At 38.5% G+C, this 17,903-nt stretch overlaps 1 protein-coding gene across 2 annotated transcripts in view; it reads left to right on the top strand.

The window, feature by feature from the left end:
* NFATC3 (nuclear factor of activated T cells 3) overlaps nucleotides 1-17,903 on the top strand; it is a 127,682-nt gene that overhangs the window by 91,491 nt on the left and 18,288 nt on the right. For both annotated transcript variants that reach the window (XM_070500773.1, XM_014827665.3), the window contains exon 9: nucleotides 8,261-9,268. In XM_070500773.1, the coding sequence (XP_070356874.1) occupies nucleotides 8,261-9,268 (1,008 nt within the window). The remainder of the gene's footprint in view (nucleotides 1-8,260; nucleotides 9,269-17,903) is intronic.

A 17,903-nucleotide genomic window follows, 5' to 3' on the forward strand; every position in this document is an offset into this window, starting at 1 on the left:
TCACACAACTAATAAATGGCAGAGGTGAGATTTGAATCCAGGCAATCTGTCTGTAGAAGCTATACTGTTAATTACTAAGCTAGGTAAAGTGTGGGAGAACATTCCAGATAAAGGCATCAGCATATGCAAAGGCCCTTTGGTTGGTTGGATCGTGGAGTATTAAAACAGATGTAAGAAGTGAGCTTTAACAGGGAGGTGACATGATCAGATTTGTGTTTCAGAAATCCTTTTCTTCATATTTCTTCTGTCTCTTTATGACGTGTCAATGACCTCTTCAGACTTTTCTCAGATTACTAACTGTGGAGTGTAAGATTTATATGAGAGAGGCCCACGAAGGTTAAAAAGGTGATTCAAACAGCAAGAGAGTTTTGAATAGACAGAGGAAAGAGCATCAATGATGGTAAAGAATATCCGGTTTCTGAGAAAGGTGGGAGGGGATAGGATTTAAAATATAGAAGTTGGGATGGGCCTTCGGTAGCTGAAGGAACAGGAGGGAAGATAAAGAAGATGAACAAGATGGATGTACGTTAGGAAGATTTGTAGATTTGGTAGTGGAGAGTTTAGAGAGTTTCCATATGATAGCTTCAGCATTGCTTCTGTAATGAATGACGTGAAGTCACCAGTTGTGAGCAGAGGGAGTGTGGGTGATTAGACAGTTTGAAGAGTGTAGAGAAGTTTGAAATAGTTGTAAGGAGGGGGAGAGTAAGTTGCCACAGAAACCTAATAGGATTCTAGGCATGATTGAAGGGCACCTTTGATATTGATATTCATGAATTTATAGATACTAATTAGCCCTGCTTTATAATTTTCTGAAGCAACATTCAGATTCTTCAGGGCATGTGGTAAAATATGGATAGTAGGGCTCCTCCAGGGTGAGATTTACTAAGGACATATGGTCCAATAGTGTTATCAAATGCTGTTGAGATGGGGGACTATAGAATCTAACCTGAATAGGAAGGGAGAAGGCTTCTGGGATTGAAGAAAAACAAAAAGGCAATAGGGTCAGCAGATTAGAGGTTTTGATCACCACCGTCATAGTGGTAGTAGTTGAACAGGCAAACAGGAAGGAGGGAATATAATACCTTTACATTATCAGCTTGTGAATTGGGAGGACAATATAAAAGCAGAGTCCTAGAGGGCATTACATATAAGAATGGAAATCAATGGGGCCCCAGAGTGCAAAGAGAACATTGGATTGGACTACAGCTGTCATCACTAGCCTTATGGTTGACAGAACACAAACATCAGGTGGCACAGACTAACAGAAGAATGGACACACAGAAGTGTTTTGGACAGTTACTGTCATGTCTCTGTAGCATTTGGCTTTTTAAAATTTTTTTCTAAAATTAAATTTTGGATAAAATTTTTATAAAAGCAAATAACAATACTGTGTTTTTTTCTTTTTTTTTTTAAAAAAAAGACAAGGTGAGAGGCTGGCCCCATAGCTGAGTGGTTGAGTTCGCACGCTCTGCTTCGGCAACCCGGGGTTTCTCTGGTTCGGATCCTGGGCGCGGACATGGCACTGCTCATCAAGCCATGCTGAGGTGGTGTCCCACATAGCACAAACGAGAGGCACTCACAACTAGAATATACCCTATGTACCCAAGGGGCTGGGGGAGAAGAAAAAAGACGAAAAAAAAAAGATTGGCAGCAGATCTTAGCTCTGGTGCCAATCTTTAAAAAAAAGAAAGAAAAGACAAGTTGAAAAAATATTTTAAAACACCCAAATTCTCTTCCACTCTGAAAACTGACATTCTATCCTAGATCCTTTTTCTTTCTTTCTTTTTTTTTTTTTTTTTGAGGAAGATTAACCCTGAGCTAACATCTCTGCCAATCCTCCTGTTTTTGCTGAGGAAGACTGGCCCTGAGCTAACGTCTGTGCCCATCTTCCTCTACTTTATATGTGGGACGCCTGCCACAGCATGGCTTGCCAAGTGGTGCCATGTCCGCACCTGGGATCCCAACCTGTGAACCCTGGGCCACCGAAGTGGAATGTGCACGCTTAACTGCTGTGCCACTGGACCAGCCCCCTTCTAGATCCTTTTGATCCATATATAGACACAACTTTTTGAAAATAGAAATGGGACCACACTGTATAGACTAATTTTGTAACCTGAACATTTTTATTTTTCCTTGTCAGTGGATAGAGGTTTACAGAATTTTAATAGCTTCTTAGTATTCTATTGCATGACCCTGTCTTTATTGTGTTAGGGTTATTATGTTTGTCTTATTAATGTGTATGAATTCTTTTTTTTTTCTTAAGATTTTATTTTTTCCTTTTTCTCCCCAAAGCCCCCTGGTACATAGTTGTATATTTTTAGTTGTGGGTCCTTCCAGCTGTGGCATGTGGGATGCTGCCTCAGCATGGCCTGATGAGTGGTGCCATGTCGAGCCCAGGATCCAAACCGGCGAAACCCTGGGCTGCCAAAGCAGAGCACGCGAACTTAACCACTCGGCCATGGCGCCAGCCCCAGTATGAATTCTTTATATTAGAGATTTAGCATATGTGTATGATTCACAAATTACCCTAGCCAAAGAGGTAATAGACCACAGAGCCCTTCCCTAGTGGTGCTGTCTGAACTTCTATCCAACCTCTAGCTTCAGAACTTCCAGTGTAGGAGGCCTCACCCCCACCCCAGCATCCCTGAAGCTCAGAAGTTATTTGTACTTGGAGGTACCATCTGAGCTCTGGTTTTAGAATAATGGGGCTTCTAGGGATAATATTAGAGCCAAATTCTTAGGAATAGTATTTTGCCTCTAGGAAAGTATATTCTGTATTCTAAGTAGTTGACTGGACAGATTGACTTGGATTATTCTGATTGGGAGAGAAAGACTGCTTTACAGTCAGGAGACTGGATCTTGGCTCTGCCACAGGTAGTACCCACAGATTAACTCATATAAAATAAGGATATAAGACTAAAGCAATGGTTTTGAAATTGTTAAATTGTTTTATTCTTCAAATAAAATCTTAGGCAGAAAGCCAATGTATAAAAAAGGATGAAAGCTGGCTTTAGATGCTCTGTTTGCACTGGAAGAGGAAATCCAGAGCTCCTACACTTTGGATCCTACTCTTCCATATCCACCACTTGAAGAAGAGTGTGAAGCTTCTCATGGTTTGAAAACCACTAGACCAGTTTTTTTTTTCTGGGTCCCTCCATCTATCAACATTCTAAATTTGAGAATGAGATATATAACACAAAAGGTAGAGTTAATCTATTTCTAAAACTCAACTTGTTCTAGATATGGTAAGATCTCTTTATTATTTTCCTCCAAACAAGAACGAATTTACCATAAACCAGTAGTGAGGACTTCCTATGGTTTGGTCAGGTTGGAGTCTGAATCCCTTATAGACAAAAAGTGATACCTGCTTTGGCAGAGTAGAAATACACTCAATTTAAGAGAGCAGAACTCTGAGTCTGGGTACCCAGATGTGGATCAGGAACATAGAAAAAAGGCTGGATCATGCAAAAAAGATTAATGTTATGCTGTAGTTTTCAGTCGCTCAGTCTTCTTTTTAGTGCGTGATAACCAACCACTTATGTAACGAAAGGCCTCCCCACCCCCTGCTCCATTCAGGATTAAATAAAGGATGAAAGTAGGCTTTCTTGGGTATTATCTTTCCTTATGTAGAAATAGAACTCTGGGTGTAAGATTCACTGTGGCTTTCCTGGGACCAGAGTAGGGAAGTAGAAGAGAAAAAAAAAAAAGAATCCAGTGGTCCAGGGAGAAAGTTCTAATTCTTTCAAAATCAGAAGGAAAGTAAGTACATCAAGATACTAGAGAGGTCAGGAGGCAGTAGACACAGTGAACCATACTTGAAACACCTGAGCAAGAATCAGAAACTCGATGGAGGCCTAGGTCAGGAACATGAGCATTGTGGCAGAACCAACAAGAAGATTGGTGATATACCTTTCTCTGTGTCCTTGCTGTTGTAGTCTCATTGTTAGGGGTGGGCTTGCCAGTTGGCAGATTTAGAGGCTAAAGCAAATGAATGATGCGCTCATTTTGTTCTTGCTGGGAAGCAGAGTAAAGTGTAGAACTCAAATGTACCCCGAAACAAGTGCTTCATTAATTACCTCTTCTACAGTAAAATATACTATCAGAACTATCTTAATTCTTACTTTGGTTTCCTCAGATTCGGACCATGCTTATGTGAAGAGACTTGTACTTTTGCAGGGTTTGGTAAATGGTCAAATGAGATTTGACCTTGCTTTGGGTCTCATTGTTATTTTTCTTTTGATGTAAAATGAAGTCCTTATTTTTTGTGAAGATCATGAAAATTTTCAACTAGTGGTAGAAACTTGGAAGGAACAATGAGATGTGAATTCAGGAAAATTATTTTGAAATGATTTATAGTACTCCAATAGGAGGCTAAGGTATATAATTTTTAAATGGACTGAAGTGCTTGCCAAGAGAAACAATGAAATCAACTGTTTTGACACATAGTAAATTAACTGATGCTTCTTTTCTCTTTTGATATGCATATTAAATAAAATAAACAAAATGCATTTATTTCTACTTTGAGCAGTCCTTTCATCAGACAGACTCATGCTAAATCACGGATCTTTTCCCTTTTTTGATGTGATGAAGGATACTGTTGGTATTCATGGCCTCTGCTTGCTTGATGGCATGGTGAAGTGGAATCCTCCTTGGTCATACAGTAAATTGCGGTGATTAAAAGCATGGACTTTGAAGGCAGAAAAACCTGGGTTCAAGTATTGTGATGCCACTTAGTTGCTGTGAGATCTTAGTGTCTTTAATCTCCTGTTCAGTATACTTATCTATAAGGCAGGGAAAAATAATAATCCCTACCTTATAAAGATTGTTTTGAAGTAAATTAGGACTTTCACTTGCAAATGACAGAAACTCAGTTCAAACTAGCTTCACAAAAAAGGGAATTTATTGGTTTGTGTAGCTGGAAGATTAACTGGAATGCTGGCTTCAGACATGCTTCAGCTTAAGCAGTGTTGTCTCAGGGCTTAGGTTTTCTCTTCATTTTAACACTGCTTCCCTTTTTGTTGGCTTTACTCTCAGGGGGACTTTCAACACTTGACATCTCTAGGTTTGATGGATCTTCGTAATTAGCAATCCTAGAGAAGAGCTGGTAAACCCCCCTCCCCGTCACACCTCCATCTAGATCAGTCCTAGGGTCACCTTCAAATCTCTGGTTCAGTCTTGTTGAGCTGTAGGAGTTTTTTATGTATTCTGGATATTAAACCCTTTTCAGAAATATTATTTGCAAATATTTTTCCAATATTATCTTGGTTTTATTTTCACTCTCTTAATAGTGTCCTTTGATGCTCAAAAGTTTTAATTATGATGAAGTCTAATTTACTTACTTTTTCTTTTGTTACCTGTGCTTTTGGTATCATACTTACACCATTGCCAAATCCAATGTCGTGAAGCTTTGCCCTTTGTTTTCTTCTGCGAGTTTTGTAGTTTTAGTTCTTTTGTTTAGGTCTTTGATCCACTTGAGTTACTTAATTTTTGTATATGATGTTAGATGAAGTTCCATCTTCATTATTTTGAATGTGATATCCAATTGTCCCAGCACCATTTGTTAAAGAAACTATTCTTTCCCTATTGAATGGTCTTGGCACTGTTTTTTGAAGAGAAATTGATTATATACGTGCCAGTTTGTTTCTGGGATCTCTATTCTATTTCATTGGTCCATATGTCTTTCCTTATGCCAGTACCACACTGTTTTCATTACTATAGCTTTGTAGTAAGTTTTGAAATTAGGAAGTATGAATCCTTCATCTTTGTTCTTCATTTTCAAGATTATTTTTTGTATTTGGGATCCCTTGAGATTCCATATGAATTTTAGGATGGGTTTTTCCATTTCTATAAAAACAGCTGTTGGGATTTTGATAGAGATTTCATTGAATCTGAAAATGGCTTTGGTGAGTGTTGTGTTCTTAGCAATTAATTTAAGTTTTCTAATCCATGAACCCAGAATGTCTTTCCATGCATTTAGGTCTTCTTTAATTTTTTTTAACAGTGTTTTGTAGTTTTCAGTGTATAAGTCTTGCTTCCCTTGGTTAAATTTATTCCTAATTATTTTATTTTTTTGATGCTGTTATAAATGAAATTGCTTAATTTCCTTTTCAGATTATTTATTGCTACTTTATAGAAATACAACTGACTTTTGCATGTTGATTTTGTGTCCTGCGACTTTGTTGAATTTGTTTATTAGCTCCAACAGGGTTTTTGTGGATTCCAGTACTTTTTTTTTTTTGAGGAAGATTAGCCCTGAACTAACATCTGCTGCCGATCCTCCTCTTTTTGCTGAGGAAGACTGGCCTTGAGTTAATGTCTGTGCCCATCTTCCTCTACTTTATATGTGGGATGCCTGCCACAGCATGGCTTGCCAAGTGGTGCCATGTCCACATCTGGGATCTGAACCAGTGAACCTGATCTGCCGAAGCGGAACGTGCAAACTTAACCCCTGTGCCACCAGGCCAGCCCCTCCAGTACTTCTTTTGATTCCCTATTATTATTTCTGTTGTAATATGGATCTGATGATGATTGAGGATCAAATGAGATACATGTGAAAATCATTGTAAACTAAAAGCTCTATGAATGTCAGATTCATGATTTCTGGTATATGATGCTGCAAAGGAAAAAAACTCAGTTTTTTCCCCCCTCTTATATAAGGAAGAACTCCGGTTCTTCCCTACCGTGTTTCTCTCCTGTGAGTCTCCTTTACTACTCACACAGAACACTTTACTTCTGATACTTCTAGCCAACAAATGTGTGGAGGTTTTTCCCCATAACAAGCAATTCTCTGTGGTACCAACTGGGTGTCCTACAATTTAACTCAATTCTAATACTATATACATAGAGATAATGTCATATCTCACAGGTTAAGGGCTCAGTCCCACAAGACTGGCACCCCCCCCCCCCCCCACCCCACTTCAGATGTCAGTTACAAGCTCAGGTTACCACCTGTGCTTCTGACCAGCTGGCTGTAGATTGGAGCTTCCAACAACCCAAGCCTTGGGTTTGATTAATTTGCTAGAGTGGCTCACAGAACTGAGAGAAACACTTACTTACGTTTACCAGTTTGTTGAAGGATATGATAAAGGATACAGATGAACATCCAGATCGAAGAGATGTGTAGGGCAAGGTATGTGGGAAGGGACAGGGAGCTTCCATGCCCTGTCCAGGTGTCCCACTCTCCCATCACCTCCACGTTTTCACCAACCTGGAAGCTCTCTGAACCCCATACTTTTGGGATTCTTATGGAGGCTTCAACACATAGCCATGATTGATCATTAACTCTTGTTTTCAGCCCTTCTCCCTTCTCAAGAGAATGGAGTGAAAATTCCAAGCTTCTAATCATGGCTTGGTTTTTCCAGTGACTAGCCCTCATCCAGGAGCCCACCCAGAGTCACCTCATTAGAACAAAAGACCCTCCTATCACCCAGGAAATTACGAGGATTTCAGGAGCTCTGTCTCAGGAACTGAGGTCAAAGACCAATATTAGAACAAGAGGTGCTCCTAGCATTCTTATCACTTAGGTAATCACAAGAGTTTTAGGAATTGTGTGCCAGAAACCAGGAACAGAGACCAATATATATTTTTTATTATTTCACAGATATAACATGCAAAACCAGGTAACTGGTAGGTTTCAGATCAGAGATCCCAAATTGAAGGCTTTTATTAGGTCATAGGGTTTTGGGGGTTTTAAAAGATTATTTATTTTTAAATAGGTACTGTATATATATGATGAAAAATATTCGAAAGGCACAAAAACTTACACAGTGAAAAGTAAATCTTCCTCCTGCTTCTGTTCCCTAGTCACCTAGTTTCCCTTCCCAGCAGTTATCAGTTTCATGTCCATCTTTCTAGAGATATCCATACATATATAAGCAAAAATGTGTGTACATGTGTGCATGCATATGTATATACGCACACACACAATATTTTATTTTATATGAATTGTGACATATTCACATTATTCTGCAACTCACTTTTTTTTGTCGCTTAGCACATTTTAGAGGTCTTTCCATATTACTTCATAGAGTTCTATGCAGTATTTTTTTTTTAACTTGATTACTTTTAGAGCAAGAACCACTCCGTGTTGTCTTATGCTTGCTGACTTCACAATTTTATTTTTTCTGCCTTCTCTGAAGGTGTTTGAGCTTTCAGCCCCTAGTTTGGATGCGTGCTACAGTTGTGTAGCCTAGAATGAAGCCCTTTCATGATTATTTTATGTATTATGTAATAACATTTGCTTTAATCATTTTCTTTTCAGTTTTGATGAAGCAAGAACACAGAGAAGAGATTGACTTGTCTTCAGTTTCATCATTGCCTATGCCTCATCCTGCCCAGACCCAGAGGCCTTCCTCAGCTATAGGACACCCACATGAGAGTGAACTGTCAGCACAGAGAAGCTTGGTTTGTCCCATCCAGCAAACATACGCACCCATGGTAACTTCATCCCATCTGCCACAGTTACAGTGTAGAGATGAGAGTGCTGGTAAAGAACAGCATATGATACCTTCTTCAGTTATGCACCAGCCTTTTCAAGTCACACCAACACCTCCTTTGGGGTCTTCCTATCAGCCTATGCAAACTAATGTTATGTACAATGGACCAACTTGTCTTCCTATTAATGCTGCCTCTAGTCAAGAATTTGATCCAGTTTTGTTTCAGCAGGACGCAGCTCTTCCTAGTTTAATACATCTTGGCTGTCAACCACCATCGTCCTTACCTTTTCATTCTTCAAATTCAGGCTCAGCAGGACATCTCTTAGCTCACACACCTCATTCTGTGCAGACTCTGCCTCATCTGCCATCAATGGAATACCATTGTTCAAACACAGTACGAGGATCTCATTCTTCTCCAGTGACTGACCAGGTCACAGGTCAGCCTTCCCCTCAGTTACAACCCATTATGTATGGTCCTTCACATTCAGGGTCTGCCACAACAGCTTCCCCTGCAGCCTCTCATCCCCTGGCCAGTTCACCACTGTCTGGGCCACCATCTCCTCAGCTACAGCCTATGCCTTACCAATCTCCTAGCTCAGGAACTGCCTCATCACCGTCTCTAGCCACCAGAATGCAATCTGGACAGCACTCAACTCAAGCACAAAGTACAGGCCAAGGAGGTCTTTCTGCACCTTCATCCTTAATATGTCACAGTTTGTGTGATCCAGCATCATTTCCACCTGATGAGGCAACTGTGAACATTAAACCTGAACCTGAAGAGCAGGAACCTAACTTTTCAACAATTGGTCTACAGGACATCACTTTAGATGATGGTAAGTTTGTCTTTGTGTTCTTGAAGCAGTGAAGATCCAGGAACTTCCTTCTCTAAGAGTCATGAAAAAGTTACCATAGATTGCTTATTCACATATGCTTGGGCTTTTTTAAATAAGTTGTTGTTACTAGAAATTTGTTAATATATGATTTTGAGAATAGACATGAAAATCTATGCTTTAAAGCCTATTTTTATCACTAATGTCTATTGCAAGGTTGAGACCTTGAATGATAACCTACCACCCACTTGTGATGAAAGTGAAGACATGAGATTTATTGGGCATCTTTCTCCCAGAACATATAATGAGGTCACATTATCTAGAGAATGGAATTCAGGGGTGTTAATTCAGTAAACATTGCTGAGTGCTATTTATTTGCAAGGTGCAAAGTTAGATTCTGGGAATACTAGGAATGTATTAAGTTAGAGTTCCTGTCCTTCAGGAGACTCACACAAGTAAAGAACCTGCTTCTCTGTGGCCCTGCTGGCTTGCCGAGTCAGATAATGGTGATGGAACAGCTATGGGCACCAAGATAAAAAGAAGCTATTTATATAAATGTAGCAGGTTGGTATGTAGACCTCTGTATATATGAAATCAATAAATTGGAGAACAAACTCTAGAATATTAGTTATTTCAATAATCAAAAATTCCCCAAGATAGGATTTTCAGGTAATAATTTGACTTTATTCTTGGCTTTATCATTTATATGGTAGTGAAATTTTATCTAAATAGGAATTAAGTGAAAGCTACCTATGACTATTATCCAGTATGAAAATTCTAAAGATTCTGAAACAAAGATATAAAATTTTAGTTCTCTCTCTGCTTCTATATTAATCTGTAGAAAAGTAATTCTATGTCACCCATTTCCTTTACATATCTGGAGAAGGTGAGTTTACTACTTAGTTGTAAAGCTGGTATTAGGGGCCCGGCCTGGTGGCACAGGGGTTAAGTTCGCACGTTCCTCTTCGGAGGCCCAGGGTTCGGCAATTTGGATCCCAGGTGTGAACCTATGCACTGCTTGTGAAGCCATGCTGTGGCAGGCATTCCACATATAAAGTAGAGGAAGATGGGCATGGATGTTAGCTCAGGGCAAATCTTCCTCAACACAGAAGAGGCGGATTGGTGGCAGATGTTAGCTCAGGGCTAATCTTCCTCAAAAAAAAAACAAAGCTGGTATTAAATTCCAAATTCCAAACCTAAGGGGAAGGGAAGGGAAATAAAATGTGACACCCACTCTCCCAGAGCTTTACCATTAGATCAGTGCATGACTGACTATAACCAAGATATAAAAGAAGCACATCAGGAGATCAATGGAGAATGTGACAGATTCCATAAGAAGAATTTAGCAAGCTTCCTTGAGGAGATGACATTTGAGTCGAGTCTTGGAGGATGAGTATATATTTTCAGTAATTGAGGATCAGAGGGCAGATCAGTCAGCATAAGCAGAAGCCTGGGGCTGTGTCTGGGAAAGCATGATTATCTGTGGCTGGAGGGCAAATGGCATAGTAGAGGATGGCTTTCAAAGCCACAAGGGGATGTGCCAGGTCATTTGTGTATAAACAGAAAGTATATATGTAAACCAAAGCAACACCTACAATTTTCATAACATTTTCCTATTTATCTAATTTAATCCTTACTAATCCTTTATCTCTGAGGTAGATAGTGATATTTAGGGAATTGGACTTTCTGAAGGTCATATAATTGGTAAGTAGCAGAGCTGAGACCAGAATCAGATCTTTTCTGTCTAGTCTTTTTCATGCAGCACTGTGGCTGCCTCCCAACAACAGCAGTCCGTGATGGGTAGAACTCTGTGCTAAAGGGGATCCCTCAAGCTTTTCTTAATTCCTAGAGAGTAATGGAACATTCTCCCGGAATGCGTATGCAGAATTTCACTGCATGAACATGTTCACAACTGCATGTGATCTGTCACACTTGTGTTGGGAGTACTTGAGGGCTCTGATACTCTGTCTTGCACAGCTGGTGTAAGTGTCACTGCGTGCTTAATGATGAACACAAGGTAGAGAGGAGGCTACTGCTTTGATGCAAAACAGATTTGAAATAAAGGCTTTTCCAAATATACGTAGGCTTTTAAAATGTTATCTATTCATTCTTCTGGCAGTTTTAGACTAATTATTCATAGTGCTTTTAAGGTTTATATTTATAATTTTTTTTAATCCCTGAAACAAAGGGAGACCTTGAGTCATAACCTACCACCCGTATATGATGGAATGAAGACACGAGATTTATTGAGCAGGTCTCTACGGGTCTTCTTGCTCATTTTTTCACAATGAAGATGTTTTTTCTTCTAAAAAGAGACCAAAGCTGGAACCTGCTCTTTCTAATTTACCACAGATTGAGTGATTTTGGGGGGCAATAAATTAGAACTTCCAGAAAGGTTTTGTGAGAATTTTATTTATTTCACCTTTTGAATATGTGAAGATGTGTTGCAAAAACAGAGACTCTGGAAAGATGAGGTCTATGAGGGCAAGTGTAAAAGCGGTTTCATTTTTGCTCTATTCATTGTAGAGGGCACATGATCAAGAAAATTCCCGATTGTAGCCCCGCAGAGGACAAGGACTGGCTGTTGAATTCCCTCATTGCCACCTATCAGGAGGCTTGATAGTAGCTCAGTGGTGCTAGCAGTAATTAGAAAGGGGGGAAAATTAAAATACACTCCTGAGCACTTGGGCTTATTGGATGCATAATTTTTGGAAATTTCATTTTTGATGTTTAATTTGAACTCTAAAATGAATTTTTTATATTTGCCAACTAGTTCATTGATTATGTTATTTGAATTTGCCTCTGAAGGTAAAATTCTAGATGTTTAGAAAATCCTACAGTTCTGCAAAGTTTTAATATACACTCATTAAAAAACAATAACAACATACTTCATAGGCCTTGAACTCTGTAGCACTTGAATGTCCCCTTTCTGGTTAGCTTTTAAAGTAACCCATAAAACATGCCAAAAAGGATTCGAAGCACTTAATGTAAAGTTTGCAGTTAGCCCAAGCTCAAGTTTTATTTTAACTTTTCTCTATTGTGTTAAGTACAAAGTGAATCTTACTCTACAACCAGAGGACACAAGTAGTTTTTAGAAAATTTTTGCTATACTAGTTAAATATCCTTAACATCTAATCCTAGTAACTTTCGTTAATCCTATTCCTGTTTTATATTTATTTACACCTCCTTTTTATGTTTGAAGTTTTTAAGTAAGATGGAATCTGTCAGGAATCATTCAGGTATTACTTGACTGTTACTTTTAGGAACGTGGACATTAACACCTTAATTTTTTATTATAAATTCAGTGATGTTTCATAGAAAAGATATTAGTGTACCTCGTCTCAGAAACTCAAGACTTACAGAACTGGAACTACTCTAATACAGCTTCTTCATTTTACAGATAAAGAATATGAGTTTTGCAGAGCCTAAGGTATTCATCCAGAGTAACACCCTCAGTTAATAGCAGAGTAAAGACTAAAACCCAAGTCTCCTGACTTCTAATTCAGTACTTTAGGAGTTTTTCCAGTATCTGCAATCATGTTTCTCATCAGTCTGTGGGTTGAGACTGCAAATGTAGAGCAAGCAGAATAGATGAAAGAAAATGCTGTTTTCTCCATAGAGCCTTGGTCTGTGAGAGGGGTCAGGGCAACCTTAAGATTATAGATTCTGAGTACAGGTGAAGTTTTAAAGGCTCTCTACTCCATCTTCCTTTTTCACACTGGACTTCATACTTTGGTATCCCTAGTGATATTGTATTCCCGTGTGTCTCTTCCTCTCCAGCTTCTTTGGAACATCTTAAGACCTTTTGAGTTCCAGCTGCCCTTGTTTTATGTGGGGTCTGATGCCTCGGGAGTCACACAGAAGAAATCTGATCCACCTTCTGTAATAGTGCTTCACATGTATGAAATCTTGATCTCTTTCCTAGTCGTTTTTTTTGAGGAAGATTGGCCTTGAGCTAACATTTGCCTCCAGTCCTCCTCTTTTTGCTAGGGAAGATTGGCCCTGAGCTAACATCCAGGCCCATTTTCCTCTACTTTATATGTGGGACACCTGCCACAGCATGGCTTGATGAGCAGTGTTTAGGTCTGTGCCTGGGATCCAAACTGGCGAACCCCAGGCCACCAAAGCGGAGCATGCAAACTTAACCATTATGCCACCAGGCCAGCCCCTCTTTCTTAGTCTTAAAAACACTCCAGCAATGTCACCTTTCCCCCACCCTTTTGTTCCCCTCTGCTTGAACCCTGGTGTTTTAATTCCTTTTCATAGTGCAATATCCAGAAGGGAACACACTCAGGCCAGCTCAGGGTGGATTGGGATTGTCATCTTCCGTGTTCAGAAGACTTTATTTTATCAGTATGGCCTGAGGTCAGGGGATTTTCTTAACTCCATCTTGCTGTTAATTTAGTGAGTCATAAGTGCTGCTAAATTACATCCTTTCTCTCCCGCCACCTACTATAGATTTTTGGATAAGTTGCTTTTGGAACCCAAGACTAAACTTACCATTATCCTTGTTCAGTTTCATTGAGGTGATTTTTATCCCTCATATCAACCTTCCAAGCTCAGAAGTGTTCCACAAGCGTTTCTCTGCTTCAGAGTAGTGTGGCTCCCTCCTCAGGGGATATTCCTTGGGGTAATAACAACAACAGAATACCCAAGTGATGTTCTCTTTCAAGCAGTGCCCTTGGAAGGCTGTGATATATACTTATTCAACCAGTTAGGGCACTGTTCAAAACTCTTGCTACTTTCTTTTTTCTTTGCTACCTACATGTACCATTGCCCCTGCTTAAAAAGTGTGTTCTGCATCTAAAAAATTATCAATGAGTTTTTACTCATATGTCAATTTGTATACCTGGAGCTGTAATTTTTCCTAGACATTTCTATGCATTATAGTGTCTACGTCCCAGTTTTTGGACCAAATGATACACATTAAAATAGTACAGAAATATAGAAATTGTCACAGCTATGTTAAGCATTTTCATTAAAATTAATTGTTAAATTAGACTGTCTTAGACCTGAAAATACAGGCCCATTTAATGTGTGATTAAGCTGAATCCAGTTACAACTTTCCATTAGAGTACCTCAGTTCCCACTTGTCCTCCTTTGTTCACAAACTAGCAGAGCCGCAGCTGCAGCTCTTCAGCAGAGAAGAGGGTACATGTTAAATATAGCCTGACCTGCTGCTGTGGTGAAAACTGACACTGCCACTTGCAGGCTCTGTGCAGTAACATGCTGATCCTGAATGTAGGGCAATTGCTAATTCGACTGTAAACAGGGACTCTAGACGTGACCTCAGCTCCTGCAGTTCTGTATATAGGTGACAAGCAGAAGAGCCTGCTTTCAAGTAGCAAGGGAATGATAAATACAAGATTCAGGTGGTTATTTTGGATGGGGGAAGCAGGAGGCTGGTATGGAAGAGCAGAGAGGGTAAATATTACTGTGGAGAATCAGAGAGGGTAAATATTATTCCGTGTTCTGTCCCACCTGTTGAATACTCGTTTCACTGGTGTTTATTGTAGTTAAATAAATAAAACAAAAGAAAGCTGTGTGTAGTCAAGAGTGAGAGTGGGTCACAAATGAGGTATTTAACCACTCAGGGGCACTGGGTGGAGTAAGGTAGATAATATGGAACCTTCTCCTTTAACTGGGACTCTGGGTAACTCATGCATCCTCTTCTGGGAAGCATACATGTACCATCCAGCCTCTAACTTGTTTATGATGAATAATTCCAGAGGCAGAAAGGTCCCATAAATAATGCCCATTTAGGTTTTGGATCATGGCTCATGCAGAATGGACCATGATGGGGATTCAGGACCTAGACACAGCTACTCTTGGACATATAATAAGAAAATCTAATTTTCAGACCCAATGAAGCAAGGACAAACATTTGAAGAGATCTTTTATTTCTTACATCAAGTGCGTCTATATATCTCCATGGATACAAGTTAATTATACCCCATTTGAACAAAAATTTTTCTTTGAATCAACTTGACACTAAAATTTGTACATAAACTATGAAAACTCTGAGAGAAGCTACCACTAAATAACCAGAATATCACAGCATATCAAAAATCTTCAAAATAAGTTCACTTCAAAAAGTATATTTAAAAATAATAAATTGTGGTTAATGTTTCTTAATAAAGCTTGCAGTTTTGGGGCTCTGTGCTAGGCACTTTGCTAGTAGCTCATTAGTTTTTCCCTACAGTCTTTGAAAAGTGAATTATTAACCTTATTTTTAGAGATGTGGCTCAGAGAGCTTAAGCACTTTCCTGGTGTTATGTAGCCAAAAACACTGGGACTGGCATTTGAATCCAGGCCTGTCTGAAATTTAGATTGTCTCACGTGTGTTTAGTGGTTTTTGAAATAGCTGTAATTGGTTACTTTATATTATCTCACCTCTATAAACACAACAACATAGTAACTTTCTGATGTCTACCGTATGTAATATACAAAGCCAGTGTCTCAAGATGTATTCTATTTTAAAAGTCGTATCCTGTTTCTGATTTCCTTTGGAAATGGATAATTCACAGGGACAAAAATATTTTAAATGTTACAGAAACTAGCTTAGTGACAGTCTTCCTCAAGCATAAAGAGGAAGATTGGCAACAGATGTTAACTCAGCGCCGATCTTCCTCACCAAAAAAAAATATATATTTTAAATGAGACAGAAATAATTTTAGGTTCACCAGTTCGGCTTTTGTGGTTTGGTGACAGTTCTCTGGCTTTGCATTACAAGGTTACCTCTTGCCAGGGAATTTAGCTTTTGATAGAACTTACATAAATGTACTGAGACAGCTCTTCTCTGTTTGAATATATCTGACATTTTTGGGAGCAGGGAGGGAGACATTTTTGAAACATACCATTTAGCCCGTCTATCTGGGCAGGAGGAAAAGTATGAAACTCTTAAGTTCTGGTGGAAGATAGGCTAGAGTTGAGAGTGATGGTTGCAGGCATTCTAACTTTACATCCACAAGAATGTGGAACAAATCAAGTCCTTTATTGTGCATTTAAAAGCATCTATAGATGATTTTATTTAGGATGGGAGTTTTTAAATTTAATTTTACTTGGATTTCTTAAGATAATCATTAGTTTTTGAAAAAGTCATACACTCATATGTTAAAAATACTAAAGGTACAACAAAGTACGTAGTGAAAAGTCTCTACTGGGTACCCAGTTGTCTTCTGAATAGGCATATGGAGTTACAGTTTCTTGATGGTTACTCCAGAGCTGTTCTATGCATTTATAAGCAATTGTGTATATTTTTTCCCTTATTTTTACTGGCATAGTATGTATACTCTTATGCATTTTGCTTTTTCCATGTATGGAATCTTGGAAATTTTTCTACACTGTAACATAAAAGAACTTCCTTGGAAGATCTTCTTATAATAGAATATTCCATAAAATATTCTATCAAATATTCCATTCTATAGCTGCGTCATTATCTGTGTAACAAGTATAGTGAATAACTTTTTACAAATGTCACTTCCCACATTTTTGTAGACATCTGTGTACGTGTGTATATATGATAAATTCCTAGAAGTCAGATTGCTAGACCAGTATTTTGAGAAAGATTGCCAAATAGTCCTCCATAAAGGTTGTACCAATTTACATTGCCACTGGCATTGTAAGAGAGTGCCTATTCCTCTCATATCTTTACCAACACATTCTGTTATCAAATGTCTTATTCGCCAGTGGGATAGGGGGAAAATAGCTTCTCAGTATAATTTTAATTTGCGTTTCACTTAGAAGTAAGGTTGTGTACCTTCTCATATGCTAAGAGAAAATCTTTATCATAAACATATATGATCTCTGTTGATATTTGCTCACTTTTTTATTAGATTGTTCATCCTTTTCTTATTGATTTATAGAATATAGAAGAAGCCCTTTATATGTGGTGTTCATTAGCTCATTCAGCTATGACTTACAAGTTTTTTCCCTGAGTGTTTCATGTTTTTTGTCATGAAGAATTTTTTTTTACATTTATGTAACTTATGAATATTTTATTTTGTCTCCCATAGCTTCTATTACTTTTATGATTTTGTAAATCTTTGATCCACCAGGAATTTATTTTGGGGAATGTATGAGGAATGGATCCAATTATAATTTTTTCAGATAGCTACCCAGTAGTCCAAGTATTGTTTATTAAATAATCCATATTTTTTCTATTTGATTTAAAATGCCACCTTTATCTTATACTTAACTTCCCTGTATATTTGGATCTATCTCTGGACCTTCTCACAATAAGAAATTTTAATTTTAACTCTTTTCCCTTGCATCAGAAATCCAGTAGTATGAGTGACACAACACGTAATCTTGTTGGCTGCTGATTTATAATGTTATTACTGCTTTTTACAGTGTAATATTGATTTATTTTATATACTATGAATCATTGCAAATATAAAGTTTATAAATTGATTGATTGCATTAGTTTCTATATTGTTTGCCCTTGTTTTGAATTTATCTGTACTTATTTGTTCATTCAAACAGCACTTATTGGGGCCGAGTGGCTAAGTTCCCATGCTCCACTTGGGTGGCCCAGTTCTGACCCTAGTTCAGATCCTAGGTGCGGACATGGCACAATCATTAGGCCATGCTGAGGCAGCATCCCACATGCTACAACTAGAAGGACCCACAACTAAAA

This window comes from Equus asinus, chromosome 28, assembly GCF_041296235.1.
Source record: "Equus asinus isolate D_3611 breed Donkey chromosome 28, EquAss-T2T_v2, whole genome shotgun sequence".
Lineage (NCBI taxonomy): Eukaryota > Metazoa > Chordata > Mammalia > Perissodactyla > Equidae > Equus > Equus asinus.